Source organism: Vidua chalybeata, chromosome 23 (assembly GCF_026979565.1).
Source record: "Vidua chalybeata isolate OUT-0048 chromosome 23, bVidCha1 merged haplotype, whole genome shotgun sequence".
Classification (NCBI taxonomy): Eukaryota; Metazoa; Chordata; class Aves; order Passeriformes; family Viduidae; genus Vidua; species Vidua chalybeata.
The window spans coordinates 6,691,140-6,718,951 of NC_071552.1; the positions used below are offsets into that span (position 1 = coordinate 6,691,140).

The 27,812-nt window shown below is 48.4% G+C and overlaps 1 protein-coding gene across 3 annotated transcripts; it reads left to right on the forward strand.

Moving 5' to 3' along the window:
* Positions 1-904: 904 nt before the first annotated feature.
* KCNJ5 (potassium inwardly rectifying channel subfamily J member 5) lies at positions 905-21,935 on the forward strand. 3 transcript variants are annotated; one of them, XM_053963446.1, is made up of 3 exons: positions 905-1,293; positions 9,002-9,948; positions 20,356-21,935. In XM_053963446.1, exons 2-3 carry the CDS (start codon positions 9,009-9,011, stop codon positions 20,688-20,690), a joined length of 1,275 nt encoding a protein of 424 aa, XP_053819421.1. In that variant the 5' UTR covers positions 905-1,293; positions 9,002-9,008; the 3' UTR covers positions 20,691-21,935. The 3 variants fall into 3 exon arrangements, with proteins under 3 accessions (XP_053819421.1, XP_053819418.1, XP_053819419.1); XM_053963443.1 differs by lacking the exon at positions 905-1,293 and adding an exon at positions 1,731-1,828; XM_053963444.1 differs by lacking the exon at positions 905-1,293 and adding an exon at positions 6,591-6,637.
* The last annotated feature ends 5,877 nt before the right edge of the window (positions 21,936-27,812 follow it).

The following is a 27,812-nucleotide window of genomic DNA, read 5'->3' on the forward strand; positions in this document are numbered from 1 at the left end:
ACAAAAAGTAGCTTGCAGATTCCAGCAATACCCACACAATCCTGCACCGTGCTTTGATTTGGGTAAGTTCTGTTTTCCTGACCAGACAAATCTTCTGTGAAAGCTTTCCTGATGGGCTGTAATGTGTGTGCTCCTGGAATAGGGAATCAGGGAGGACAGGGGGACAGGACTGTGGGAGCCGGGAAACAAAGCCTGGGGGTAACCTGCAGTCACCAGGCAGATCTGCCTGAGATAGGCAGCTGGCCTGACATTTGCTTTTCAGAAAAGGAAATATTTCACTAAGCTGGGGAGACAGTGTGGTATTATCAGTGACAAAGGGAAAAAAAATAAAAGAAGAAGAAAAACGAGAGAGACAAAAATTACGGCAAAGCACTGAAGCGCTTCGAGAGCACTCCCGGGGACCGGCTGGATCCCAGGCAAACCCCACAACTCCGTCAGCAAACACCATGGCACAGCCCGGTGGAACCACGCTCTCCCCCTTGTCCCCACAGTGCCTGGTCCAGCCCGGCGGAGTTTCCACGGTGCTGGCGACGATTTTCACACGTGTGAAATGCGCGGCTTCCGCGCTCTCCCTTCCCGCTGGCTTTTAGGAGCTGCTCTGTGTGTGTGTGTGATGCTGACAGCCCACAGCCCCTGAAGGATGCCAGCCCAGCCCACCTCCGGGCAGGGCGATCCCGGAGAAGCGGAGAGCGCTTGGCGCGGGGGCAGCCGCCCGGAGCCCCTCGCCGGTGGCCCCGGTGAGCCCGGAGGTTTTCCCGAGCTCAGAGCTCCTGCGATCCCGAGCTCCCCAGGCAGGGATTCGCCTCTTCGCCTGCCCACCCTCCCTCCCTCCCCTCCCGGCAGCGCCCAAACCCCTCCCTCGCCCCCCGCCCCTGCGCTCATTGAGAACAGATAAGGCGCCGTCGCACGCAGCCTCCGCGCTCTCCCTCTGCCCCAGCCCTTCAAAAGCTCGGGACCACCGCGGATCCCCGCAACGGGAGAGGGCAGAGCTGGAAAAGGCGGGCGAAGGAGAAGCAAAAGTGGCGCCGCAGCGGCGGAGGGCTCGGAGCAGAACAGGGGGATCGGGGATACCCAGGGACGGGCGTGGGCAGCCTCCGTGCCACATCAATGCTCGCTGCCAGCGGGCAGCGGGAAGGAGACGGCGGGCAGTCCGGGGCCCCGAGGGCGAGCCCGGCTCCCTGGTGATGGCCCGGACCGGCCGCTGCTCCCGCAGCCTCTCCCAGCCCCGGTCCTGCCCCCGGCCAGCCGCCCCCCGGAGCCCAGGCGCGACTGATGCGGAGCCGCTCGTAGCAAGTAAGTTACGATTCCTTTGTTATTCCAGGTCAGTTCCGATCTTCTCTGGCTGCAAAGGATCAGGACAAACGCGGAGCTGTTGGGCCAGCGGGATGCCGGGCTCCTGTGCCCAAACCTGCCCGGGTGTGAGCTGTGAAGAGGCTCCTGCCTAACTCACAGCTGCCACGGAACTCTTTGGGAAGGCAGGGATTGGATGCTGGTCTTGGGCAAAAGCACAGTCAGATCTAAAGGTGTGATGCAGAAAAAAGACATTAAAAAGTAGGAACTGCTCAGTTACAGGATTAGTGGAGATGACTGGAATGCAAAGGGCACCAGGAGACTGATCAGTGAGCAGCCCTGAATTATGGAGCAACTCCATAATTCTTATCTGGAGCCCAAGATTAAATTCTTTCATAATTAGGATACTTGCCAGTCAGCTTGGAGTTACAGAGCCCTGGCAGTGCAGTCTCCAGATGAGGAAGTGGCATATTCAGCCCTTGGAGGAGACATGGAATGAAGAGCTCTGGGAATCCCTCGGGGGTTATGGCTCTGGGAGGTAAAAGCATGACTAATTTTTTTTACCAATGTCCTGTTGCATCACTCAGAAAGGCGCCTGGGGTTCTCTTTGTGCCAGCACATGGTGGCTGGGAGCACCAGGTTAACTTTTACACAGCCCCTCTCCCTTGGGTTTCAACAGGGAGTTTCAGGAACTAGCCAAGAACTGGCAGAAACTGTCCCTGTCCCAAAAAACTTACCTCTGGCTTTTGGAGATGCTCATCAAGCAGTTCCTTCCTCCTGCGCCCTTTTGCTTTAAAGTAGACCTTGGATTTGTAGAAGAGGAGCTTGGAGGGAAACTAAACTGGCTTTTCTCACTGGTTCTCTGACCAGTCCAAGCAACCAGGATCTCCCCGAGACAGTGGGGAGTGTGTGGGGCAGTGTTTGTCCTGGGGGTTTATTTCATTTCTGGGCCTCATTTCTTTGGCTCACTATTCCTACCCAGTTGGAGATAAAAGATCAAGATCATTTCTGATTCCCATGGTAGAATATTTTCCATCTCTGGAAAGTTCCAGCCCAATTATTTGCAAAACTAAAAAAAAAAAGGCAAACAGAGCTTTGGAGTAATATTCCAAGGCAAATGTCCAGACATAATCAGATTCCACTGTTTAGGTCACCCACTTTATGTTGGGTTTGAGATCAGGAGAGGCCCTTGGACACTTGGTGCAAGCACTGACCCTTGCCCAGCAGTTTGGTATGAGGTTGATTTGTCCTTCTGTGACTCTGACCCCTTTCTGCAGTGGGTTCAAGCACTGCTGAAGGCCTTGGGGCAAAAAGAGCCTGTGTTTGGTAAATCCATCTGTGAACTCTTTGAGTGCAAGGTGCTGCAGAATTGTGAAGTGGTTCAACAGTTTAACTGTATTTTTTAAAGTTTTATTGTATTTTAAAAAATTATTGTATTTTTTTTAAAGCAGTTGCAGATTAGAGTGATTCTCTGTTGCTGTGATGGTAAATTTCTAAACAATGGAGAATGGGAACATTGCTGCTCCTGGGGCAGGATTTTCTCCTAGAACTGAGATTCTGCTTTCTCAACATTCAGTGTTTGCTGTTCAGAATAAACAGCCAGGAGCAGGAGAAACAGGAGTGTCTGATCAGGACAAAGGTGTCCCTGTCTTTGTTCAGTTGTGTTGGTTGAAAGACAATGGTCAGATTTTCAATGACAGCATAAGGTGTCCCTAAAATAGAGCCGGAGTGAGAGGCCAGGGGCAGAGAGGCTGCAGAGCAGGGGCAGAGTGCCTCGGGCACAGTCACTTCCTTGGAGGTTGGAGGATCAAATTGATTTATTTCCAGGCTTTATTTGTTGTTGGTAGAGAAAATATCATTTGACTGTTCCAAATCATGGACAACACCTAAGAGCACAATATTGTGGTTGCATCCTTTGCACAGGGACTGATCATGCTCAAGGTCTTTAATGCAGTGAAGAACAAGAGAATTGCCTGGGAGTTACATGGATTAAATCCTCCCATCCTTCCTGTGCAGTGGTAGGAGATAGTCCCAATCTTATGGAAACTCCATATTCTCCAGTCCTTGTGCTCTAACAAGTTATAAAAGCCTTAATGATGCCTCAAAAAATGTTTTCTAGTTTTCATCTTCTTTTTCTGTAAAAAAAAAAAAAAACCCACCCAGTCTCTCTCCTGATCACAGTTTTGTTTCTCCACTCTGTTCTGTATCAGTCTGGAGTCATTATATTTAATGCAGCTGTGAACTTGTGACATGTGTGGGGGTTTTTATACTTCAATCCATAGTTGAGAGAAAAAAGTATTTGAAACCTGTAGCTATTTGAGAGAACAGAAACTGCCTTAGTTGGCTTTGGAAATATTCTTGCTGCGTTATTCAAGTGGTGGATCAGGCTGTGGAGGCTCTGCAGAGAGATCTTCAGACACACCTGAAGCAGACAGGGACTGCATTCCCTGCTGTGGGAGTGGGGGAAGGAGGAAAGAGTTCTGCAGTGATTCCAGGGGCTCATTTAGGATTTTGGAGCTGCTAAATTTAATTCCTGCCCTGCCACAGACTCCCAATTGAGTGTTGAAAAACTAAGTGTCTTTGTGAGTGATTCCCCCATCCTGAAATATGGGACAAAGAACCCTTCCTTGGTCCAGGCCTCTTGGAAATCACATAAATAAAACTGTACAGCATGTGATATCTGTGCTGAGTGCTGTAAAACACTTGGATACTCTGAAAGTGGGAGAGTCATGTTCCTTCCTCACAAATGACAGTGGAAGGGCCCCAGGATCTCAGAGGAGAAGGATGGATTGGGAGGTAACTCACAGGTAAAAGGAAAGTGCAAATGTCCATAAACCCTTCCTTGGGGTAAGATTGGCTCCCTGGCCAGAGAGATTTTCTTTGGAAAGACTGAGCAGCTTCTGTTGGGGTATTCTGAGCCAGGGGCACTCTGGGCACACCAAAGCTGTCACAGCCCAGCTCTGTGACAAGCACAAAGCTACCCTGGCCCTTCAGGTTAACCAGCAGCCACCCATCTTTGTGACCTGGCAGCAGGGTGAGGCCTCCTCCAGCCCCAGAGGAATCTGCTGTCACATCCTGAGTGCCAGGAAAGTCGTGCTGAGGCTTACCCAAAACTCACAAAGGAGATGAAAGGCACCTTCCCACCTCAGTGCTGAGTGAGGCGACACTTGGAGCGACAATTACTGGGGTCAGGGAGCTTTGGAACCACGTTTGTTTGTGAAGTGCCACAGGTCTCCCTTCTTGTGCGGTGACTTTGAATCTTCTTCCCTGGCTTTCAAGAGCACAACTCTTCTGCAGCCTTCCCTCCACCTGTGAATCCCCAGGCACTTCCAGAGAGGCAGCCACCAAAACTCCAAACCTCTATTTATATGAAGTCAGAAAGACGGAATATTCCATGGTTTTCTCCAAATCCACCTGCCTTTCCTCACCTTGCATGCACAGGGGTGTGTGGAAAGGCAGGCTGGTGGACCTGACTGTTCAGTCCCACTCACACATAGGCAGGGAATAAAAGGATGCCTTTCTCAGGTAAAACAAAGCCCCACCTCAGTCAGAGCCTATCCCAAGTCATTTTTCTTCAGGTTGTCAAAGGCCATCTTCTCCTAAGATTTCTCCTTCCTCCATCTTTCCATGAGCACTGAGTGTTCAGCAGCCAATGCTTTTATTCTCTTCGTGTGCTGCTGCTTTCATTTCCTTTATTCCTGCACCTACTTCCCTATGTTGCTCCTGTCTGACAATTAAGAATTCATTCCCTTGCAGCACTGTAACCTAAAGCAGAATTATGTGGCCCAGAGGAACCTGGGCACAGTAACCTGGTTTATGAGGTGTGGGCCAACAGGCAGCAGAAGAACCAGGTCAGGTTTTTCAGCAATCTCTGTTCAGTATTATTGGTTGCTTGCTGAGAAGTACAGGACTCATTGTCTGGAAAAAAAGAAGATAGGGTTACGTGAAAAAACCCACATTTTTCTGGGAAGTTGTGGGAGGTTTGCTAAAGAACAGTTGCTCAATTATTCTCCCAATGTGAGAAAACACAGGCATCGGGCTTAAAAGAAACAAAAAGAAGTCTGCTTTTACACAAACTTGATGATAGATTCACATCTTTAAACTCCACCTGCCTGCCAGTTTAATCTTTCCAGCATCAAATCCCATCCCCATGGAAATTTGTGTGTTTACTGCAGCCAGATTAGCAATTGTTTAAATGGAGAAAGCCCCCTGGTCAGCAGGGAAAGAAGTTTCTTCAAGCATTTTATAGTTTTGCCCTCCTTGATGTCCCTGGCAAATTGCTGGACCTGCCAGGAGCACACCAGCTGTGTCAGGAGGGGTTGAAAGCTGCTCTGCCAAGCACTGCCTCCTGGAGATTCTCGCCTAACCCCAACCTGACTTGTGTGCAGCAGATCCCAGCCCCTAAATGTCACTGCCTGCCCTGAGTGTGTCATCTGGGCAGAGCTGAACATCAGCAGGGCTGATAAAAACCTCTCTGCAAGGCTGATAATGCACTGACTCACAGCTCCTCATGCAGTAGCCTGTCCTAAAGGAAGGCAGCTTTGTACAGAAGTGACATTTCTATTATCCTGGCCTCGTTTAACCAAAGCCGGTAAATGCCAAAGAAACAGAACAGTGCTTGTGACTAAAAGAGGCAATTTCACCCCATGGCTCTCTGTGCTGGAGGGAGCAAGGATTTGCAGACTGGAGCTGAAATCTCTGGGAGATGCATGAACAGATTTACCATGATCTGGCAGAGATGTTTATGCCTGGCACAGTGGCTGTGCACTGCACAGGGAATAGTTAACCAGGTCCTTCCACAGTCACACTGCTCCTTCCCAAATCTTGTCATTTGGGCTAAAGTTCCCCAGGGCAGTTAAAGTCAGGAAAGAATGACAGCAAATTTTCTAGAAGATTCTGGTGCCTGGCATCTCACAGACCATTTACGTCCATATCACAAATTTTACTGTTGAGGAATTAAGGCAGAAGGAAGAGCAGTGATTTGCTCAGAATTAGAAAACCCTGGAATCATTTGGAGCAGAAAGCTGGGTAGTGTGCAGCCATCCAAAACTATGCTCAAACTGCTAACAAGGAGCATTCTGTTTAAAGAGTCTGAAGCAAAAATTCATATGCTTAATTATTTTCAGTAACCACAGACTGAGGTTATGCTCATACTACAATGGGAGAGTTAAAGATGAAATATTGGTAGGAATTGTAATGCCACTGAAGCTGTCAGTGAACTTCTCATCCAGCAGGAATTTTTCTGCTTTACTGGATCACTTGGAAGGTGTTCCTGAAGGTTTGCAGAGATGTTTCAGCTGAGCTGTTGCTGGAGATCAGTAGCACCACCAGAGATGTTGCCAGCCCTGTGAGTGTTTTAGTTAAAAAGGTTCCTCTGCACATTCGTTAATGGGCAGTTCCTCAAACCTGCTCCACCAGAGTGATCTTTCCAGGGATTTAGGATTTTTGGTTGCTTTTCCTCTATTCTGTTCTTTGTAATAAGTTTTAAGATGCTTTTGGTCTCTTTGGTGTGAATCTAGAACATGAAACCTTCCACTCTAGATTGAAGTCTGGAACTGGATTGTTCTCTCTCCTATGGTGGCAGTGATAGCTTCAAATTTACTGTTACAACAAAATGATCTTTAAAACAAGTGTTTTAATTGAAAGCAACAGGAAACACTTGCCTGGTTTTACATTTAGATTGATGACAAGCTTTTTAGTCCAAATGGAGTAATTTTAGATTAATCAATCAATGCAAACATACATCGAGAATATTATTTGTAAGAAGGAAGTGAGGAGGTTTTTCACTACCTGATTTGCAGTGGATGGGAGGCTTCTTTCCCTATTAAAGAGGGGTAAAAAATGCCTGATTGTTCTGCCATGTGCCTTCACATATTGGGAAGTGAATCAAGCTGTGCCCCTGTCAGTTTTCAGCATCTTGCAGCACTTTGCACACGTGTAAAGAGACAAACCTCAGGGAGCAGAGAGAGCCAGGCCAGCGGGTCTGGAGGTTTGCATTGCAGCAGGCAGTGAGAAACAGCTGAGGATGTGTGTGAATACACCCTGAGCCAGCTTTCAGGAAGGACAGAAACGGAGCAGGGGTGACTCTTGTGTCAAAATCCTGGCTGGAGGAAGGGAACACACAGCACTGGGATTATCCACCCCATGTCCAGGGCAGGTGGCAAACCCGAGCCCCCCCGATTTCCCATCCCAGCATCAGGAATGGCCATTCCCAGCCCCTCGCGTGGCTGCAGGGCTCAGCCCTGCTCCAGCCCCGTGAGCAGGAGGCTGTGGCAGCGGGCAGGAGGCTGTGGCAGCGGGCAGGAGGCTGTGGCAGCAGGCAGCAGCGCTGGCACAGATGGTTGGGCTCCCTGCGGAGCCGAGCCAGTGGGGCCACTTCCAGCAACAGGCTCTGGCTGCTTCGTTGGAGCACTGATCGATGGTGACTTAGACAAGGGCCACGAGGAGTTCTCTGCCATTAACCAGACTTGGCTGCAGCCAAATGGAAGTGAAAATTTGTTGCTTCATTTATTCATCCTGCCTCTGCTTCCTTCCCGCCCACCCTTTGTGCTTTTTAGTACCGAAAAGATGGAGCTACTTTGCTCTGTCTTAAAAACTGTCTGTCCCAAGATACTCTTAATTGTATCTCTACACCTTTTCTCATTCACAGGCGCATAAGAAGATTAAAGACAGAGGGAGCAGTAATAGATTTAGTTAGGTTTTAATAGGATTTGCAGAGGACAATACAGGCAATGAACGCCATAGAAAATATTGCTGTTCTATCTTTTATATCCCTAAGGCTCCTTAGGTAGTCTTTGACAGAGATTTTGTCTGTGCCCTGCATCCAGAGTCAAGACTCTCATTTTTCAAAGGAGTATCTAATCATCTCTGTAAACAGGATGTTACATTAGAACTGGCAGACAGCATTGCCGCCCTCATCTCATGTTATTTATTTGTATCCTGGTAAGCATTACTCTGAATGTCGACAGTGGGCTTTTTAATGGCCCTGATACATTCCTAAAAGTGCCCAGCGATTTTGTCTAATGTCAGATGGGGCAAAGGGATGAGCTCTGATAGATCTCATTAACAGCAGGCCTGGATTCATCACATCCTCACACGTGGGATTCGAGATGCTCAATTAAATGTTTATTTCATGTTCTAAGCCCAGGCTCACAAATAAACTTCCAGAAGGTGATTCAGCACTCCTGAAATCTGAGTTATCCCTAGAGATGCCTTTCTCTGCTGACTGCAAGAGAAGTCTTCATGCATAATTTAGACTCATGTGAGATTTAGGTAGACAGTGGTGCTCAGTGGCTTCTCTTAATTTCTAAGGTTTCTCTTGATATGCACCCAAAACCTGAGGCATGAAAAAGTTCCAGTCCCTTCTGAAAATATGTTGATTATCTTTACTTTGTTCTGAGTTGTGATCTCAAGCAAATTTTGTGTGTAAAAAAATCTAAGGACAAAAAGAAAACCCCAAAATGTTCCAAGGTTTAAGTGTTCCACGCTCCCACAGCGTGCCCATCACCCCAGTAGCTGCTGATGTTTGAAGGGCCTGTGTGTGATAAATCAGTCTTTAATTCTGGGTCACTGCAGGGCTGTGTTTAACAAGTGACTCTTGTGGGAGAAGTGTGAACCCTCCAAAATCAATGTCCTGATTGTCCAGACAGTGAAACAAAATGGCTTTTTTCTCCTTGCCTTCTGCCTGAAACTGTCTTTCCTTGTTGTGCAGCCCAGCCATGGCTGGAGATTCCCGGATCTTCATGAACCAGGACATGGACATCGGGGTCACATCCCGGGAGCCCAAGAAGATCCCCAAGCAGGCTCGGGATGATGTCCCCATAGCCACGGACAGGACCCGGCTCATTTCTGCCGAGGGCAAGAAGCCACGGCAGCGGTACATGGAGAAGAGTGGCAAGTGCAACGTGCACCACGGGAATGTCCAGGAGACCTACCGGTACCTCAGCGACCTCTTCACCACCCTGGTGGACCTGAAGTGGCGCTTCAACCTGCTGGTCTTCACCATGGTCTACACCATCACCTGGCTGTTCTTTGGGTTCATCTGGTGGCTCATCGCCTACATCCGGGGAGACCTGGACCACCTGGAGGACGAGAACTGGATCCCCTGCGTTGAAAACCTCAGCGGATTCGTGTCAGCCTTCCTGTTTTCCATCGAGACCGAGACAACCATCGGGTACGGCCACAGGGTCATCACGGAGAAGTGTCCCGAGGGCATCGTGCTGCTCCTGGTCCAGGCCATCCTGGGCTCCATCGTCAACGCCTTCATGGTGGGATGCATGTTTGTCAAGATTAGCCAACCAAAGAAGAGGGCGGAGACCCTCATGTTCTCCAACAACGCCGTCATTTCCATGAGGGATGAGAAGCTCTGCCTCATGTTCCGGGTTGGGGACCTCCGCAATTCCCACATTGTCGAGGCTTCCATTCGAGCCAAACTGATTAAGTCCAAACAGACCAAAGAAGGAGAGTTTATTCCCCTGAATCAAACGGACATCAACGTGGGATTTGACACTGGAGACGACAGGTTGTTCCTGGTGTCCCCTCTCATCATCTCACATGAGATCAATGAGAAAAGCCCCTTCTGGGAGATGTCCCGCACCCAGCTGGAGAAGGAGGAGTTTGAGATTGTGGTCATCCTGGAAGGAATGGTGGAAGCCACAGGTAAGGGATCAGTAACTGTTTTGAGGAGGAAAGGGGCACAAAGCATTGTAGGTAGTTTGGCATTAGGATTTCACTGTCCACGTTACCTGGAGTGGGAACACAGTGAGGTGTGTCCTTGGGTAGTGCCTGACTCAGGTGGGGTGTCTGAGATAACCAGCAGTGGGCCTTTAGCTCGTGCTGTAGGGTTTCACTCTCTTTTTTGTAGTGTTTCACCCTCTTATATAAGTCTGGGATTGCGGTAAAGGGGTTAGTCCTGGAGCTGCTCATAATCACTTAGAACTGATCCAGGGGAGAAAAAAAGCAATGGATTAAAGGAGTTCTTGAAGTCTGTGGTGGTCCTGTTTCCTGTGATCAAAATTCATGGTGCAAATCTTCTCCCATTTCTCCTCTGTATTAAAGATTGGCTGTAACTGTGCTATTTTAGGTACTGCTGTAGTGTTGATTTTAACGGGAGCTCTGAAGTGCTCGAGTCTCACTGTATCCCATAAAGCAGCACGTGCTGAGGCTGAATGACTTGCACGTGGTGCAGGACACACATTCCCAGAAGGAGCTCAAAGAGGAAAAATACAGAAACTGCTTTTGTGACTCTTGCAGCCCTGCAGCTGCTTAACAGCTCAGACAAAGCTGGGTAATGGGAGATTAGGAGATATCCTCAGCCCATTCCCAGTTTCTCCTAGGGGTGGATCTGTGGCAGGGGATGAACGAACTCTGTGTCTGTGTATATTGATTCTGGAAAAGGGGTAACACTCAGCTTTCCCTGGAGTGGGAAAGGCAGCTGAGGGAAGGGATGGGCACAGAGGCTCCTTCCCACAGGTATCTCCCACAGCAGCTCCGGCTGCCCCTGGCAGTCATTTCCATGGGCCATTTCCACTTGCATGAATCCCTTTGCTCCAGGTTTGGGGAGGAGCTGGCAGCTCTTCCTGCAGCACTTGCAGCACAGCGAGTGTGTCCAAGCCCCTGAAATGGTCAGGTGCCTTCCAGGCAGGGTTTTCCAGCCTGGGGTGGGCAGAATGCCTTGATGGAATCAGGGTCTGCAGGGGGAAAGGGCTGCAGGCAGCTCTGAGGAGAGAACTGCTGGCTAAAGATGGACAAACAGTCAGAGATAAAAAAAAAAAAGCTTTTATAAGCAGTTTTCCCCTTTGGTGTTTCAGGATTTTAGTTATGAGCCCAGCGTTTTCCTGTGGGTGGTGGTTGGATTTTGTTTGCCATCTCAATGAGGTTCTCTCTGAGTCATTAGCAGGGGTTTTCAGCTTGTTGCAAGTACTCAGTGGTGTCAGCACCCTGTCTCACAGATTCTGCCCCTTGCTGCCTGTTAATGTTATCCCCTCCTGGAGATTTGCTCAGTAGTTACAACAGCCAGAGGAAAAAAAATCTCTCAAATTGCTGCATCCCAAACCTTTGCTCCCAAAGGTAGCTATCCAGAGAGGTAATTCCATGTCCGAGTCTCCCTTTAGGTGATCAGCAGTAGCTGACTTTCCCAAACAGAGCTGATGTGAGGTGATGGATAAATTACATTCCACTGGGGCTGGAATATGTGCTATGGAAGTGGAATTCACCTGGCATTTCCACAGAAATGCTCTTCCCCAGCAGAGCACTGTAGAGAGTGGCAAAGGAAGGGGTGGGTGGAAAAGACTATCAAAGGCAAGGATTTGTAACAGTGACTTACTCTGCAGCCTAAACATTTATTAGAGGCTGGAGCCTCCTAATCTGAGCATGGAATGCAGCTCCTTGTTTGTCCAAAGCCTCTTTCCTCTTCACACAGTGACACCATGACTGCTTTGGACCCCTGCTGCTCTGCCTTCCTCCAGAAAGGCTCAGTCTCTGCTGGGGACGTGTGAGAGGAAGTCATTATCAGTAACAACCTCGGAATTAAAAGCATGGCAGAGGAATAATATTGCCTTACAAATGGGCTCCTCTCCCAGAGGGATTGCACAGGCCGGCTGTAAGAATATCAAGGAGCATACATCTGTGGAAATTAATTTTCCTGGGCTCAGAAGGCAGCCTGGGAAGTCCCACCCTGGAGCTGGGACGAGGCATTTTGCACGAACTCGGAGCCTAGTGGACCTTGGATGATTCCAGGATCCAGTTTGGAGGCTGGGATGGGTCCTGAGGGACCTGTGGCAACCAGGGGAGTGGGATATTTTGTGACAAGAGGAGTGGCTTGCAGAGACAGTGTTTGTGCTTTCCTACTTCATCCTCACACTTGGGAATGCTGATAAAGCAGTTTGGGGTTATCAATCCCTCCCTCCACACCTTAAAATCTGCTCCAAGCAAATTCTTAAGGTACTTCCCAGCCCATGGCACTGCTCAAGCCCCATCTGCTCTCAGGAGTGGTGTGATATTTACTCCCAGCAGGACTTATGTTAAATCCTGACACTGTCACAGCGTGGTCGGGTTCAGGGCAGTGTAAAATACAACAGAGCATTTGTTCCCTTAGCAACCCCTACGGAAAATTCGGACTCCACCCCCTAGACTTCAGAGGTACCACTGGTCAGAGTATACAGCTCTGTTTTCCATAAGGTGCTTGGGAAGCAGGTCAGAATGGTGATTGACAACATATCAATGACTACAGGAATTGAAGCACGACTAAAAGTGCGGATTTTTTTTCACTGATAATTTGGGACAGTGATTTTATAGCTATTTTCAGTAGATTTAACCAGGCACATACGTATTACAAATGTAATGTATTGTCTCATTTCAAACAAGCAGTTCTATTTACTGACATTTAAGTTTAATTCTGACCCAGTGCAAGGCAAAGATGGTAAATAGCTTCAAATGAAAAGTGTAGAGTAAATTCTGAAGAATTCACACCCTTCAAGTAATTGTTTTTTTTTACAAAGTGAAACACTGTGGCTTAAAACAAAGATTTGTGTTCAAGTTGCCTTGGCTTTTCAAAGGCCTGGAAAACAGCACACTGAAGAACAACAGCAGCTCACCAGCCAGCCTAGAATGCGGTGGGTTTATTTGGCTGAAAGAGATAAAAAAGCTGGTGTTAGTGCAGTGAGAGCTGTGTGGCACAGCCGCACTGACTGACCCTCAGAGCCAGGTGTGGCTTTTCCCACCGATGTTTGGGATGGCTGAGGCACTGGGGCTCCAGAGTGGAAGGAAAAGGCCAAAGGGAGAGTGAGTTTCTGGGCAGATCTGTTATGGTCATTGCTGGGTGAAACAAGCACTGTGAAGACAAAATCAATATTGCTGACAAGTGTTCTGACTCCCAGGGGGCTCCGTGGGCGTTGGGGGGCAGCAGCATCACTCCCAGTGCTCCTGGTGAGCTGGGCACAGGGAATTCCTTCAGGGAATTCATTATCTTTGCCTTATCAGAAAGGGACTCTTGTCAAGATCAGCTGCCCCAAATCTGACTTGCAATAAAAGGGAACAAAGGAAAGATGGAAAATCTTTTTGCACAGTGAATACATTTTTGCTTTCCCTGCCTCTCTGCTCCCCAAAATCTCAGGGTGAAGGACAGCTCCTGGTTGCTCCTGCCCTTCCCCTGCTGATCCCAGACTGAACAGAGTGTTTAAAAGCTGCCGGGACAGGGAAAAGCAGGGGAGGTCCAGGCCCCCCTCCCACGGGGTGCAGTCAGCTGGGTTGTGATGAAGGATTTGGCTGATCCAGTAAGGGAACATTAGCAAGGCAAATTTTTTAAAATACTGTTTTTCTCTGTAAGCCATCACTGCATGTGCTGACACACTCTGTATACCCTACAAGACTTCCTGGCAGGTAATTTGAAGGGACTCTCTTCTCTTCCAGCTTTACCATTCCTCTGCTATTTGCTGACAGTTATCCAAATCCTGGATCCAAATCCTGCTTCTCCCGTAGCTTCCTGCTGCCCTCGTTCCTTGGGCACAGTGTCCAGCACTGCTGCTCCCTGGGCATGGGGGCAGCAGAGCTTGTTACTCCGCTCCTGGTCCTCCCTGGTTTTCATTGCCTCTTTTTCCCAGCACAATTAAATAAGGCAAAAGAAACACTCCAGATGCCTGTTTAGTCCAGTCACTAAATGAAGTTTTAATGAACTCTTATGTAAGTACAGGTATATATTTTTCTGGCTTAGAGTCAGTGTGATAAAAAGGGATTTAATGATTAGAAGTAATTAACCCACCCTGTCCCTGTGGGAGTGTAGGCAAACAGCAGAGTTTTCACACCTCAATTTATCCACCTTTGCAGAGGACAGAGTACAGTTTCCTGGCTGCAAATGCAGGGCCAAATGGCATAGTCACAAAAAGATATGATGAAATTAATCATGATTTTCATGGGAGCACAAAGGAAGGGTGAAATTACTGAATGGAGTTTCTGGGCATTCATCATCTGGTTTGGGTTGTCTTGTGTTGCTTTGCATTTTGCATATAAATAAGTTTTCTGCAAGGAGGACCTTTGCAGAAGTGTTACAGACACTGCCTAAAAATGACAGGGAAGAGGTATCTCAGGTCATTCTGTTCATGAGCTGGACTGTCCTCTGGAGGCAGAGGCTGGCAGTGGTGTCTGAGGTGCCTCTGCAGTTGCTGTAAACCCTAAAGAAGTTACCTGGTGTGAGCATGGCTGGGGCTGGGCCTGCTAGAGACATGGCAATTGAATCCAAGGTCTTTACATCATAAAGTCCTTTTATTATATTTTTTTCCCAGTGCCTAAGAGCTTTTGCATGCCTGGAGAGCATTCAGATTAATTAAAATCCTATTACTCTCCTCTGGCATAAATATCAAAGTGAATCAAGCCCAGCCATGTCCTCTAAAGGAGACAAGCACAAATAATTGGAGGACCATGCTCTTACCTTCTAATATTCCTTTTCAAGCTGGAAGAATATTGACTTTTTGGATGTTACAGTGTTCTTTGGTCTAATTAACACAGAGGGACTAATAACTTTTATAACTTACCATATGCTAATGCAAATTGAAAGACACATATTGCTTAATTACAGCAATAGAACTTAAATTTTTTATATCTTTTCCTTGCCACCCGTAAACTCCCATCACTGGCACTGCGCCTCCGAGGCCCTCAGCTCCTGGGCAGTGGGTGTTCCACAGCTTCAGAGCATCCAGGAGAAGGAGAAACGTCATCCTGGGCACAACAGAATGGGCAAACGAGGGCAGAGGAAGGAGATCACTGCCAGCAGGGCCTGTGTCCCAGGGGGCTGAGCAGATCTGGCCCAGCCCAGGCAGGCACATGACATTTCCCAGCAGATAATCACTGGGCTCCCTGGCATTTCAATGAGCACAGTTAATTTTAGCCTGATGAAAAATGTTGTCTTGACAGCCCCAAGGGCAGGGCTATCTCTGCCCACTGAGGAGCTTCAGGCCACGGAGCTGCACTGGAAGCTTCACCTCTGCTTGGGATGGGATCCCATGGAAGCCTGGGGAGATTTGGGGTTGGCAGAGCACCCTCTGTGTGCCCCGTGCTCTCCCATTAACCCTCCACTGAGGTTACCTGGCCAGGTGGGATGTTTGCCAAAAATCAGCATCTCCAGCAGCTGGAGAGAGCCTTTGGTGGCAGCTGAGCCGCTGCAGCTGCAGATTTGGGGCGGTGAGGTCTGGTTTAGCCGGGCACCGGGAGCACTGTCCCCCTTCCCAGCCCGGATCTGCTCCAGGGCAGGAGCAGCGGGCTCAGCCCATGCTGAGCCGGCTCCTCCAGCTCCTTGTCAGCTCAGACATTCCAGCTCTTTGAGAACTGATTGTGATGACAGCAAAGAGCCGATTGGAGAGTTCCTGCACTTGTTTTACACCCCGGCGTTTGCTCTGCTCTCAGATGTGAAGAGACTCCTGCTTTAATACACATCACAGTCTGCTCTGGATGTTCCATCTGCTGGGAAGCAGAACGGGGCTGTTTAGGGAGGATCCCTGGCTGCCTTGAGCAGGAACAGGCACAGCTCAGTTATTGATCTGTGCCTCCAACCCGCAGACAAAAAAATCCACTTCTTAGGATTCTGCTGTAATGAAATTATCATTAAATCTCTGTGAAATGCTTATTGCACAACTTGAAACCAGGACACAGTGCCCTGCTCTCCAGGGCACTAGTATAAATCGTGGAATTGGACTCCAGGGTACCTGGTATAAATCCTGGAACTGGTTCTACCTTAATTGAAAACTTGATGCATCTGCTTCTAACTTCGAACAAGTTTTAGCTCTGGTTTCCATTAAAATTGAGTTTTGTTTGCAGCATGAAGCTGAGTTGCTGCAGTAAGAGATGAGAAAGCTGCAACCAAAAGTTGACATCTGAAGATTTCTCAAAGCATTCCATGTTTTCCACAATACACAGATTGCACACATTTGTTTTAAACATACTTTTTCATTTTTAAACCAGATTGTTTAGAAGAAAATGAAACTCCTAATGGTCTTACAACCCAGAAAATATGATAGAGTTGAAAACTATATGTTTATGAATTCAAGTCTATCTACTTGGACTGAAAGAAGGAAAATGAGAATATAGGGCATTGAAGATGATGGGATGGAGGCAAGGCTAAGACAATTGGGATTGCTCAGAAAAGAAGGCTCCAGGCAGTGCTCAGAGTCCCTGCCAGGTCCTAAAGGGACTCCAGGAGAGCTGGAGAGGGACTGGGGACAAGGGATGGAGGGACAGGACACAGGGAATGGCTTCCACTGCCAGAGGGCAGGGATGGATGGGAGATTGGGAATTAGGAATTGTTCCCTGGCAGGGTGGGAGGCCCTGGCACAGGGTGTCCAGAGCAGCTGTGGCTGCCCCTGGATCCCTGGCAGTGTCCCAGGCCAGGATGGACACTGGGGCTTGGAGCAGCCTGGGACAGTGGGAGGTGTCAGTGTTTAATGTCCCTTCCAACCCAAGCCAGTCTGGGATTCTGTATTCTTTTGGCATGAAGTTTATTTAAATGAAACCCCCAAACCCCACTTCTCTAGATCTGCACCATTTAAACCCAAAATGTGTAGTTATATATTCTTTAAGGAAAGGATGAACAGCCTTTACTGGGGCCAGATGGTTAATTCTGGAAGAAATTCGAAGAGTCTGGAATCTCTCTTGACTTCTTGTGCTCTCCAGCTTCAGGGCTGCATGAGTGATAGAAGAACAGTAATGTCACAGCTGGTGTGGTCCCCAGATCTGGGTCTGTTTGCAGCCAGGAGTTGCACTTGATGATCCTTGTAGCTTCCTTCCAATTCAGGATATTCCAAATTCTGATTCTACTTGATGGATGGGAGCTTATGGCAAATGATTCCCTATAACCAAGACATCCCACAGGGTCAGATTAACCAGAATTCTGCAATTAAAGAGGTGATTTTTTCAGGGATACACAGAGGTCTGAGTCTGGGGATTGCTGTGCCCCTCTGCAGGGTGGCACTGGGATATTCCAAGCACGGAGGGTGTACGTTGTGTTCCAGTGGCGAGTGGCTGTATCCATGTGCTCTTAATAAAAACAAGGTTTATTGTTTCTACACCTCTTCTGTCATCTTTTCGCAGTCGCAGAGGCAATAATTAGCTAGGGACATTACAGATGCATTAATTAACCAGGCTGGAGAGCACAGGGCAGCCTGCAAAGCAGGCACTTAATGGAATTTGAAGCAGAGACAATGGTGTTGTTTACTGGGTGATGTGGGAGTTGCCAAGCAGTGTGTCCCCACGCAATTAAACACCACTGCACATGTGCTAAAAAGGAATATTTGAATGGGATTATGGAGCAATTACAAGTTGTCTTATTGTGCTGGCTCAATGTCCCTCCGGGGTTACAGAAAGCAGCTCCTTCAGGAAGCTGGCAGCAGCACTGTTTGCTTGCTGAAAGCTTTCCATTGTTCCTGCTCTAATTGAATACTTAGAGTGGGACTGGGACGGTGTCCCAGGAGCTCAGGTTCACTCAGGTGCTCCCCCCAGGAAGGAGCTATTTCAGGCCTGGATTATAAAGCAGGAGCTCCCTTAGAGAGCCCCAGGCCCCCACATTTCACAAGGATGCCCCATCTTTGCCCTGGAGGCTCCTTCATGGTACCTTGATGCAGCACTTGGAAAACCGGGATAAGAGTCAGCTGGTTCATCCACAGGACTGATCCTGGGGCCTGCAGGGTCTCCTCTCCTGCTCTCCTTGCTGGCTCTGGAGGAGGCATTTGGAGGCCTTTGGGATTTCTGGTGCCAAACCAGCTCTGTGCAAAGGGAAAAGAACTGGTTTATTTTAGCCGGCTGCTGGTTTCCAACCTCCTGGCATGAGGCAGCACCAGGAAATGGGATTAGCCCTGCAGCCCTGACCCACCAGAAAACAGGAATAAAAGCCCTTTTCCAGGGAGGTCAGTGTAGGATCAGTGCCTGTAACACAGCTCCCCTGGCAAAACCTGGGACTTGCTCCCCTGGCAAAAAAGGACTGGGAAACCAGCAGCACTCCTGGGGCTCCCAGGAAGTGAGGAGCTGGCCTGGGGCAGGAGGGCTGGTGATGCTGCACATTGCAGAGCCACCAGTCAGGAGTGGCCTCACCCTGCTCTTCAGCGCTAAAGCAAAAGCTGAGAGTTTCCTGAAAAGACGCTGAACTTCCACAGAGCTTCTCCTTAAGGCAGCAGCACTTGGGGTGATTTGAATTCCCTGGCTGTGTTTCTCATGGCAGCCTCTGCACTTCCCAGCTCCTTCCAGCCCAGGAAGCAGGCACGCTGGAACACTGTGACTAATGCTGTACTTGTTGTTCCTGCCCAGAAACAAACACTCCTGCAGATCTTCTTGAGGGGAGAGATTGAGTTTTCAGCCTGTGCCACAGAACTGCAGATGTCTCAGCATTGCATGTGTCACCGTCTCTTCCCCTTTCAAGGAACAAAATACTCCTGGCCTGGTAGCTTTAAACCATGGAAAGCACTAAGAGACTTTCAGCTTTGCAGAGAACTTGCCTGTGTGGGTGGCTTTTAATGGTCTGTAGCAATTATAAGAACAAAATATTCCTCTTTTCACAAAGGTGGGTTGTTTTTTTTTTTTTTTTTAAGAAAAGGGGTTTTCTGAGTGCTCTGAGATTTCAGTCATTTATGAGCTCACAGAGTGAGAATATGTGATATGCTCTTCCCTGAAGCATCTGACACTGAGATTTTTTTACCCCTATGCATTACTTTAGATTTCTTTCCCTGTGCTCTGGGCTGCAGGAATTAGACTTGAAAGTATTGGCTAGAAACTGGATCAAGTGCATGTTTTGAATCTATTCCAGTCAGGCAAATCCCTCACCCTCTATGAGAGAACAATGGGAGGATTTTGTGAGGTTAGCTGTTCACTGGAAATTAATTCCAAAATCAAAACATAATTAACAAAAAAAAAAAAAGAGAGAGAGAAGAGAAATGTTTGGAAGACAGCCTTGACACGGGGAAGTGATTCCAAGACGATTTGCTCACAGGTGTGGTTATCCCTGCTCTGCAAAGCTTCTCTTTAAACTTTTGCAGAGCAAATAAACTCTGATCTGTGGGGCTCAGAAGCAGCTTGACAAATCTCAGTTCCTGTGAGCCACTGTTCATTCACAGCACAGACCAGCAGTACAAGGGCTTGAGCCCTCCTGGGGCATTCAAAAGCAAGCTGGGTTGGGAACCCCTCACCTTAGGGCTGAGCATCCAGCTGTGTGCAGCTGTGTGCGGGAGAATTGTGGCACTAATGCAGGAGAATTGTGGCACTGCTGCAGGGCAATTGTGGCACTCATGCAGGGGAATTGTGGCACTGCTGCACGGGAATTGTGGCATTAATGCAGGGGAATTGTGGCACTAATGCAGGGGGAAATGTGGCACTAATGCAGGGGAATTGTGGCAATCATGCATGGAAATTGTGGCACTAATGCAGGGGAGTTGTGGCACTGCTGCACAGGAATTGTGGCACTGCTGCAGGGGAGTTGTGGCACGGCTGCAGGGGAGTTGTGGCACTGCTGCACAGGAATTGTGGCACTGCTGCACAGGAATTGTGGCACTGCTGCACAGGAATTGTGACACTGCTGCAGGGGAGTTGTGGCACTGCTGCACGGGAATTGTGGCACTGCTGCTGGGGAGTTGTGGCACTGCTGCACAGGAATTGTGGCATGCTGCAGAGAAGTAGGGATGGGGCCAGCCCCGGAGGAGGGCAGGGCAGTGGCTCCCTGTGCTCTGGGCTCTGTGGGTCGGGGCTGGGGCAGCACTTGCAGGGCTGGGAGTTGTTCCAGCAGGATCCACCGGGACCTGTTTGTGTCAGGCACAGAAACAGCACCTCAGCAGAGCGGGGGGAGGCAGAGAGAAGCTGCTTAGAGCCTGCAAACCCCTAAGCACGAGGTGGAAGATGCCGAGGCGAACGCGTCCCTTTTCCTCTGGGTGCTCAGCTTGTTCACAGTAGAGGCTTTTGTGAGGCTTATTACACCAAGACTTTTTCGCATCCCAGAGCAATCAGGTATGGAAATGGCACAGAAGTGCTTTTAAGTGCCAGGCGTGGTTGGGTGAGCATGCAAGGAAGCTTTGCCTCTAACATCCCTCTCTTTCCACCCAGGGATGACTTGCCAGGCTCGCAGCTCCTACATGGACACCGAGGTGCTGTGGGGACACCGCTTCACTCCTGTGCTCACCCTGGAGAAGGATTTTTACGAGGTGGACTATAACAGCTTCCACAGCACCTATGAGACCCACACGCCCGTGTGCTGTGCCAAGGAGCTGGCCCAGTCCCGCCGGGAAGGGCAGCTCCTTGGCCCCCTGCCCAGCCTGGGCCGGGACACAGGGACAGCCAGGGAGGATGAGGAGGAGGAGGAGGAGGAAGACAGGGAGCCGGCAGGACTGAGCGGAGCCAACGGGACAGCAGGAGAGGGGAAGGAAGAGGTGCCTGTATAACCCCGGAGCGGCTGGAGCACAGCCACCCACGCACCCGCTGGGACACTGGACTGGCCAGCTAGGGACCCACTGGGAGCCAGAGCTGGGATTCCTGTCCTGCTGCTCATCCTGGGAGTCACTGCACTGCACCGGGCCTCGGTTCCCCTCCCTTTTCCTGAGGCTCTGAGCTTTGCCTCCTCTGCAAAGCATCTTGATCTCCATGGACAAGGCCCACTCTTCTCATCACTGTCAAAACCAAAATTCCCACCGCTGGTTGTTTCAAAAGGTGTTCACTGGACATGCAGAACTCTGCCCCTCTTGCCAGGGTGTTTAACCAGTCCAGAATGTCCCATCTCAGTATGAAGAATGTGATTTCATACCTTCACTTAATTTGTGAGTCAATGTATTGTAGACATTGTTCCAGCTAAATTAAAAGGTAAAAACCTCCCTGCTATGTAGTGAAGTGTTTTACCTACATGAATTTTACAAACAAATGTGTTTGCTTCCAGGATCACAGCCACTGGGATTTATTTCCTATAAAATGTCTGATATGAGCAGGGCACCTTTCCCTGTGGACCTTTAACATGTTCATCCAATGTTCTGTCTTCTCCAGTTGAAGTTTTTCGTGTACTCTTCTCATGGAATCTCTGACACATTTCATAGGCTACCCATGGTCAGAGAAAGTTTAGATTTTGCCCCAGTGAAGGCTTTTTTCTGGCCTGAATGTCCCAGTTGCAGTTCCAATTGATGATTTAAAACAAAGGACGTAGTCCCCTGGGGGTTGGAATGTTCTGGAATTTCAGAGGCTCTAGAGTAGGGAGACTGGGTAAGGGGCAGTTTGCAAAATTTACTGCTTTTCTGCAAAGCACATATTTAAAATAAAGGTTGAAGTGCTGATGTTCCTGCAGCTAATGGGAACTCACTGAAATAACTGAAGCCAACAATTTTGATCTTTAGAAAGAAGCAGAAAACCAGATTTCCCAAAGAGGATTGTCTCATCCAGAAAAAGAATGAAGAAAGCAGTCTGTGAGATAAAAGATTTCCACAAATTTCAACAACACAGGGGGAAAAAAATGGCCTTTCTGGGGAAAATCTCTTCCCTTGGTCCTAAAAATTTGGTGGAAAAAGCAGGCTACCTGCAGAATTACTTCTTTAATAAAATAAAATGAGAAATACATAATATGCAAGAGTTATCTTCCATGGAGAAAGGACTGTATCTTTATCTGGGGAATAAATGCGCATTGTCTAGACTGAGCTGCACACTCAGGACCTGAAATACAGTTTTGCCTCTTGATTTTAATACAAAGACAATATAAACTGGAAATAGAAAGCAATGGTCTTATTGACATGGAAACAAGGAAGAGAATACAATCTGTAGGGGTCAGAGATACCATTTACTTAGAGATGTAATCTTATAATGTAGGGAAAAGAAAAATTTGTGGGGGGTTTTTCTGAGGGGGTAGAAAAATGACCACGACATGGCTGTGTTGTACTTAAACCATGTTAGGAGCCAGCAGCCAGCTCGGCCTGCAGGGTACAGGAATTACTTCTCAGTTACGCAACACATTTCAAGGGAAGGAGCTCCACTGGAAATGCTCATCAGTTCTAGAAAGCATCTTACAGCCTCAGAGTGGGCAGAACTTTCCCAGAGGTCTCATTTTTGTTTTTCTGCTCAGGTTCCTCTTTTTCTATCCTGAGCCTCAGAGGAACAGAGAGAAGAAAACAGAGAAAAATGAGATCCTCAGAATGGCTTGTTCATTTTCCGAGACCTTCTCACCCAACCTCTGCAAGATAATTTTGTGTCAAAAATCAAAATTAGGTTTCGGATTTTCTTCCTCTGTAGCTGAAGTGATCTCCTGCTGCAGGAGATGGAAATGGAAAGCAAAACTGCAATGGGTCTGTGCAAGTCAGAGGCAGTTTGAGCCCTCAGAGGGATGTTACATAAACCCTGCCCAGCGAGCTGCCTTGTCCAGCTCAGCTGAACATGAGAGAGGTTTGATGGGTCCCTCCTGTGAGGCCAGAGACAGAGCCTGGAAAATGGCACTGGACTCCCTTTGCACCTTTCTCCTTCCTGGCTCTTGCCTCCCAGAGAGAAAATAGCCACCTGCAAATATCCCAAAAGCTCTTTAGTCTGCTCATTGCCCTTGAGATCTTATCCCACAAAACTGCTCCTTCCTAAGACTGCCAAGTCTGGGAATTCATACACCCTCATGTAAGGATTTGGGTTGTTGCTGGCTGGATATCTGCTGAAGGGTGGGTAGTGCAAATCCATCACAGGGCGTGGGGGGCAGCACAAGACTTGTTTTGTGTTTGGAATCTGCAAATATGCCCCAGTGACTTCCTGAACTGAGGTTCAAACTGTGCCTGCATGAGCTGAGCCCAGGAATTTCCCTGGTTCTGGAGGATGGAGAAACACCCTCCTGCATTCCTCATTGAGCTGAGCAGATCCAGAGCAGAGGATCCCCCAGGCCTGGGGCACCCTGTGTTTCCTGTATTTTCAAACCATATTTTCAAGTTGTGCAGCCTGGCCACCACTTCTGGGGGTTTGGGGACCCCTTCCAAAGCCTGGCAGGCAGGCCCCAGGGTTGTCCTTTTCCTGAAAGAGTTTTAATTTAGTGAGTGTGCTGAACTTTCCTGAAAGTGAGGGAGAGCACCTCTTCCAGAATTGTCATCTCTGACAGTGGATCCATTTCCCTGCTGTTCACCAGCATGTGCAGGACAATAAACCATGGGAATAAAAGCATAAAAGATCCACTCTTTGCTGTAATGAACATTTAAATACAAAGCTGCATCTCTTATGAGAGTTGAAATAACTCACACAGATACATCCACCCACGTAAATACCCCATATAAACTCTACACTCATCAGTGTACTTTAAAAAATGTTAACTAATACTGCACAAGAAACATTTATAACCTGTAAGCATGCTATTCACCCATGAATAACCATTTCTATAACGGACCCAGTAAACAAGCTAAAAATACATATTCAAAACATGGAAAACATCTGCTTTGTGAATGTATCACTGATAAGGCAAAGTCACAACAGAATCCATCCACAACTCATGTAGGAGCCATTTATGCATAACAGGGGCTCTCAGAAGCTGCCAGTGTTGTGTGTGCAAACATTTCCACCCGAACCCTGCATTTTAACACAGCACCCGAGAGCTGGCTTATTAAACATGAGCCCAGGTGCCTCTCTACACACATTGTGTCCCCAGCAGGAAAAGCTGCACCTTCAGAGATTTCCCAACAGCACAGAGGCAGACCCCACATGGCACAGCACAATCACCCTGAGCAGTGCAGAGCAGAAGGAGCTGGATGCCAGGGTGTGCTCCTGCCCTGCAATCACCCATGAGAGCTTTGGAGCAGCCAAAAGCTGTTTGCTGTGCTTTATTCTCCTCCCTGTGCAGGGAGGCCGGGCAGCACCTTTCTAAGAGGAGAGCTGAGGGGGCAAAGGAGAGGCAGGGGGAGCACAGCAGAGGCTCTGTGCTCAGCTGGGCTTTGTGGGAGGCTTTGGGAATGCTCTGGGAGGGAGCCCTGCACACCCCGTGGTTTTATTTGATCAGCTGTTTTCCCAGACCCAGCCTCTGAGCTGTTCTGGCCTTGGGCAGTGCCACTGGTGCTCATGGAGGGCCAGGCTGGCCTGTGTGCCTTGGGTGCTTCTTTCTCCTGTATGAATTCCCATATTTATCCATATTAAGACTCTCATTTTGACTGGCATTAATTTCTTAGACTGATATGAAGATAGAGTGGAAAAATCCAGCCTTTGCTTTGGCAGATGATTCTGGGCAGGGGTTAATCAATACCCCTCTTAGAAATGCACCTTTATTTTTCATTTTCATTATCCTAGCTTTAATTTTCACTCATTGCAAGACTCATCATTCATTTTAGGCTTAAATTTACCGCCTCATTGTTTTCCCTCTCTTGTTACTATGAATATATTTCCATCAGAAAGCGTGGATCATGGACCCGAGAGAAGAGGGAATGTTATTTATGCTTAAGTAATTAATACCCAATGATAAGCTCTGTTTGCTGCCAGCCATATCTCCTGCAATATATGAGGGGCGGGTTGCCAGGATGTGTTAAACAGCAGTGTGGTGGAGGACAGAGAAGATGCTTAATTAAGGTCCAGGGAAACCAGGCAAGCTTTCAGAAAAGTGGCTCCATTCAAAGGCCAGGGAAGTGGTGATGAACTCCTGAGAGTCTGCTTGGAGTGACACCAGTCAGGGCTTCATTTCCAGAGCTGCCTGGGCTCTTTGGTGGCTGTGAGGAGCAGCAGAATCCAGATGCTGGCATTTTATTCCATGAGGAAGTCAGGGCTGAATTCTGATTTCATTTTGGGTGATCATTCTCTCTCAGAGAAATGGGGAAAGGTTCCAGGGAAGCTCAGTGGGTCCCTCAGCATCAGCCCAGAACTTGGTTCTTAAGTCCTGCCTTAGGGAGTGGAGGAGAAAGATGCACTGTTGTGCATAAGAAAATGTACACAGGGGTGTCTGTGCTAAACAACTGGTGCTGGTGGATAATTTCTGCTGAAAAGTAAAATCTAATTCTGCAGCTTTGCTGAAGGAAGTTTGTTATTCTCCTTGCAGGACTGAGCTGTCCTGCTTACATGGAACCAGGCAGTACAAACGTGCAACTGCTTTCCCAAGAAGGTGAAATCCGAAGTTCCACTAAAATCTGTGCTTCATGTGTTGGGGTGTGCAACACGTGAATGCAATTCTAGAGCTGCTCCAGTTTAGCAAGCACTGAAGGAATGGGCAAATACAGACTCTGGTTCAGTTGGGTGGTCTGAAAGAACTAATGAAAAAAAACAGCCTGGTTTCATTAACTCCAGTAATACCAGGAGTAACTCCTCAAAATCAGAGCAGTATTTTGGTTGGATTAGTGATATCAGAACCAGAACATAAAGTGGTTGTAAAGCTCTGCTTTAACTCATGAGTATTTGCATCATGGTCCATCTCTGAGTAGGACAGAGGAGAAAATCAGAGACCTTTCTGTACCTGGGAATAGAAACGAGCTGATCCATTCAGCACAGTGGGATTTGTTGCTCTCTGGGTGTCTCTCAAATCCCAAAAGGACAGGATGAGCTCCAGATGCAAAGAGGGGCAGGTGCAGCACTGCACAGCAAAGAGCTGAGCCTTTCATATAACAAATACTGTAAATAACAGCAGGCGAGGAGGAGGGGAGGCCTGGAGATCTCAGACAGGGCTGGTTTGCCCCAGGGGTGACAAGGGCTCCATGTCTGCTCAGTGAAGCCAGGGCTGCTCTGTGCCAAGCAGCAAAGGGGGGCAGTGAGGGGGTTCCAGCTCAGGGAGCTCCATCCTTACCCAGTTTGTGTCAGATTTAACTGAGTCTCATTTCCTACCAAATAGGGCAAGTTATTTAAGGAAGGGTGATTCAAAATTGAAACAACTCTATCCTTTCAAGCCTCATCTTGTAATTGAAATATTCATAAAGCTCTTCATTCAGCATAAGACCGTTGCAGGAATATTTTAAGGATTTCATGCCTTTTGCAGTTACAATGTGCAAATTCAGCAAGACTAGCCTGCATTTTAGGAGTGCAAATGAATCATATTTTTGACCCATCTTTCTTTCATTATATTTTCCTTTATGGGATATTCATCAGATTAAAAGAGATTGTATTTTTACTGTGTGTACAAACAGCTGCTATGGGTTAGGCTGAGAACCACTGAACTCACTGTCCTGGTTGATGAATGTTTTGGGGATGGATGTCAAAAAATACTAATCTTAAAATCTGTTCTTTCTTAATTTTACTCAGGTCCTCATATCCTGTGTGATTTAGAGATGAAAACTAAATGCAGATAAAGCCCAAGGTTAATAAAAAACATATTTCCTTCTCAAAGAGGAGCAAATGCTTCCACAATTCCACTAAAGATTACTCAGGAGTGCCTCATGTCCTGGTGCGCAGCTCACTAAGCAGGGACACAGCAGTTCCCACTGCCCAAAAGTACAAGAAATGCACTGTAGGAAATCACAGCAATAGACCTAAAAGCACCTGAGGAGAATCAGGCTGACAGCTCCAAGCCTCCACATTGCTGCAGATTTATCCCTGAATGAGGAGAAAAACTCGCAGTAACAGGAAAATGACTGATGGTGAAAGCTGCTGGGTGCCCACCCCGTGTGTGCTCCCGCTCGTTCCGTTGTGTGTCCATCAGTGTTGTGCCAAGCAAACGAGCAGCACAGCCACAACGAGTCCGTGCCCCATCTGCCTCCCAGTCGCAGCAGGGCTCAGCTGCTGCCCTGCTCCCAGAATAGAAGGAGGGAGGCAGTGCCAGGTGCAGGCAGAGACAGCCCTGGCCTGCTGGATCCTTCCAGGGAGCCCAGCAGGGGTTTGTTCTTCCCTGGCAAAGCCTCTTCACGCTGCCAAGGCAGATAAAGGGGCAGAAACAGCACTTGGGAACAGAGAGGGACAGGGCCAGGACCTCGATCTCGTGGGGCTGCTGGGACAGCGGAGAGGAGGCATTCTTCCACGCTGGGTTTCAGGATGTCCGGTTTTATTGGATCAGGGCTGTTTGCTGCCCTGTGCTTCACCCACCCGGTTCCTCTCCCATCTGCTGCCAAGAGAGCTCAGCTCCCGGGCTTGTGTCTGCAGAGCCTGAGCTGGGCAGCTCCTCCTGCATGACACATCCAAAAATCAGCACCTGTGCAATTCCTCCTGCATGACACTCCCAGCAATCAGCCCCTGTGCAGCTCCTCCTGCATTACACATCCACAACTCAGCCCTGTGAGCCCCAAGAGGAGCTGGCCCTGGTGGTGTCCCTGAGCAGCCACCCCAGTACAAAGAGCTGGCCCTCACTCCAGACAATGTGGGGAAGGCACCATAACTGGGGCTGACTCCGGGCCCTGGATTTGCCCCTGGCTCCCGCTGACCCCACACAATTCAGTGCTCACACCTGAGGCTTTGTGAGATCTGTTTAGGCTCCAGCTCAAGAAGGCCCATGAGCATATCCTAAATTTTAAATGGGTTGGTTTTTAGAGCTGGGGCTTTATGGCTGCAATTTAATCTGTTTGTTCATCCAGGTTTGTTCAGCAGTGGGGTGGGCACTGGCACAGGACATGGTGCAGCCCTTGAGTGCAGGGTAGGACAGCTCTCTGTGGCTGTGCTTCATCAGCACGGGC

Coding starts and splice junctions, on each gene's coding strand:
- KCNJ5 (XM_053963443.1), top strand. CDS start 1,746: ATGAGGAAGTGGCATATTCAGCCCTTGGAGGAGACATGGAATGAAGAG. Junction 1,829..9,001: donor GGGGGTTATGGCTCTGGGAG/GTAAAAGCATGA, acceptor CTTGTTGTGCAG/CCCAGCCATGGCTGGAGATT. Junction 9,949..20,355: donor AGGAATGGTGGAAGCCACAG/GTAAGGGATCAG, acceptor CTTTCCACCCAG/GGATGACTTGCCAGGCTCGC.